This window comes from Telmatherina bonti (genome assembly GCF_933228915.1).
Source record: "Telmatherina bonti genome assembly, chromosome: 1".
Classification (NCBI taxonomy): Eukaryota; Metazoa; Chordata; class Actinopteri; order Atheriniformes; family Telmatherinidae; genus Telmatherina; species Telmatherina bonti.
Window position 1 is genome coordinate 3,128,671 of NC_136619.1, and position 1,503 is coordinate 3,130,173.

Below are 1,503 nucleotides of genomic sequence, written 5' to 3' on the forward strand. Positions count from 1 at the left end.
ATATTATATTATATTATATTATATTATATTATACTATATTATATTATATTATATTATATTATATTATAACATCTTTTACTTATTCATTCGACAACTTGCTTGATTTTCTTCCCCAGCTGCTGGTTTTTCTGTTTCTCATTGAGGACTCTGTGGACCACCAGTTGGCCCAGAAGGGCTAAATGTTTTTCTAAATTGAATTTAATTTAAATTTTAGAAGGTAAACAATATTTGGTTTCTGATGTTTTTCTAAAACCTTTACAACACAGAACTTTCTCTACAAACTTTCCTATGAGAATGTTTCCCTGTAAAACTGGGGACGGATGGAAAAATAGATTGAGACACTTTAACATCATTCTAATAAAAACTTCAGGAATAAATGAGTTACTGGTGGAAAATCTGAGAAAAACAGCAGAGTTAAAAGGGAGCGTTAAACATAATCTGGAGAAACATCCAGATCAGGTGATCTTTCAGGAATCAGCCTGCGGAGTGATGGGAGGAGGAACATCTGGAGGAGGAGGACAGACATGCAGCCGGAGGGAGGATGACGTCTGTCCTGCAGGTTCCAGATGTTTCCAGAACCTGGATCAAACCAATCGATCAACGTGATTGGGAGATCCGTTTCATCTGAATCAGGCCTTCAGGAAACATCTTAATCCTGCAGGAATGCTGTCCTTCCAAGTTTTCAGCACCTTGATGAAGGTTAAGCCTTCAGTTTAAACTGGGTGGAGGTGAATTAGTGAGATTATCTCCAGATTAAGCAGCTGTGTCCTCCTCTCGGCGGGGGGTGAAATCATGGAAAGGGCAGCACGATTTCTGCCATCATGTTTCTGCAGAGGGTTAAACTGTGACATCCTTCCAGGAGAAGGAGTGTAGGAGCCATTTCTCCTGCTGTGGTTCCGGTTCTGGTCCAGCCTCACGAGGTTTTACGTGTTTCTGCAGGTTTCACTTCATTCCTGTTTAAACTGACTGATAAAGCCAGAAAACCATCGCCTGGAATGGTTTAAAGCCCCCTGAACCACCAGGTCATGTGGATCGGACTGTTTACACCTTCCACATAAACACAGCTGAGTGTTTATTTGTTGTTTACTAGTGACAGATTTCCAGCTGATCATCCCGCAGCGACACGTGCTCGGTTACCTGTCCTCTCTGGGTGCTGATGGTGGTCGCCATGGTGTCTCTCCACAACCAGGAACAAAACAAAATCCAGAACTTCTGCCAACAAAACCGAAACCAGTTCGTTAAAAACAAGCGCTGGTCTGAGCTGGTCTGAAGAAGAACCCGGAAATGCTTACCGCCTCATGACGGAAGCCTGGAGGTGGGAACGGCGCTTCACTGCCCCCTTCAGGGTGGAGGATCCCCTTCACTGCTCCCTAAAGGGTGGAGGATCTCCTTCACTGCTCCCTAAAGGGTGGAGGATCTCCTTCACTGCTCCCTAAAGGGTGGAGGATCTCCTTCACTGCCCCCTTCAGGGTGGAGGATCCCCTTCACTGCTCCCTAAAGGGT

At 44.6% G+C, this 1,503-nt stretch overlaps 1 protein-coding gene across 1 annotated transcript in view; it reads right to left on the bottom strand.

Moving 5' to 3' along the window:
• The window catches only part of tollip (toll interacting protein), a 16,718-nt gene extending 15,436 nt beyond the window's left edge, over positions 1 to 1,282 (bottom strand). Inside the window, exon 1 of the mRNA XM_079245864.1 lies at positions 1,138 to 1,282. Coding sequence (XP_079101990.1) covers positions 1,138 to 1,170 — 33 coding nt within the window. The 5' untranslated portion in view covers positions 1,171 to 1,282. The remainder of the gene's footprint in view (positions 1 to 1,137) is intronic.
• Between the last annotated feature and the right edge of the window lie 221 nt (positions 1,283 to 1,503).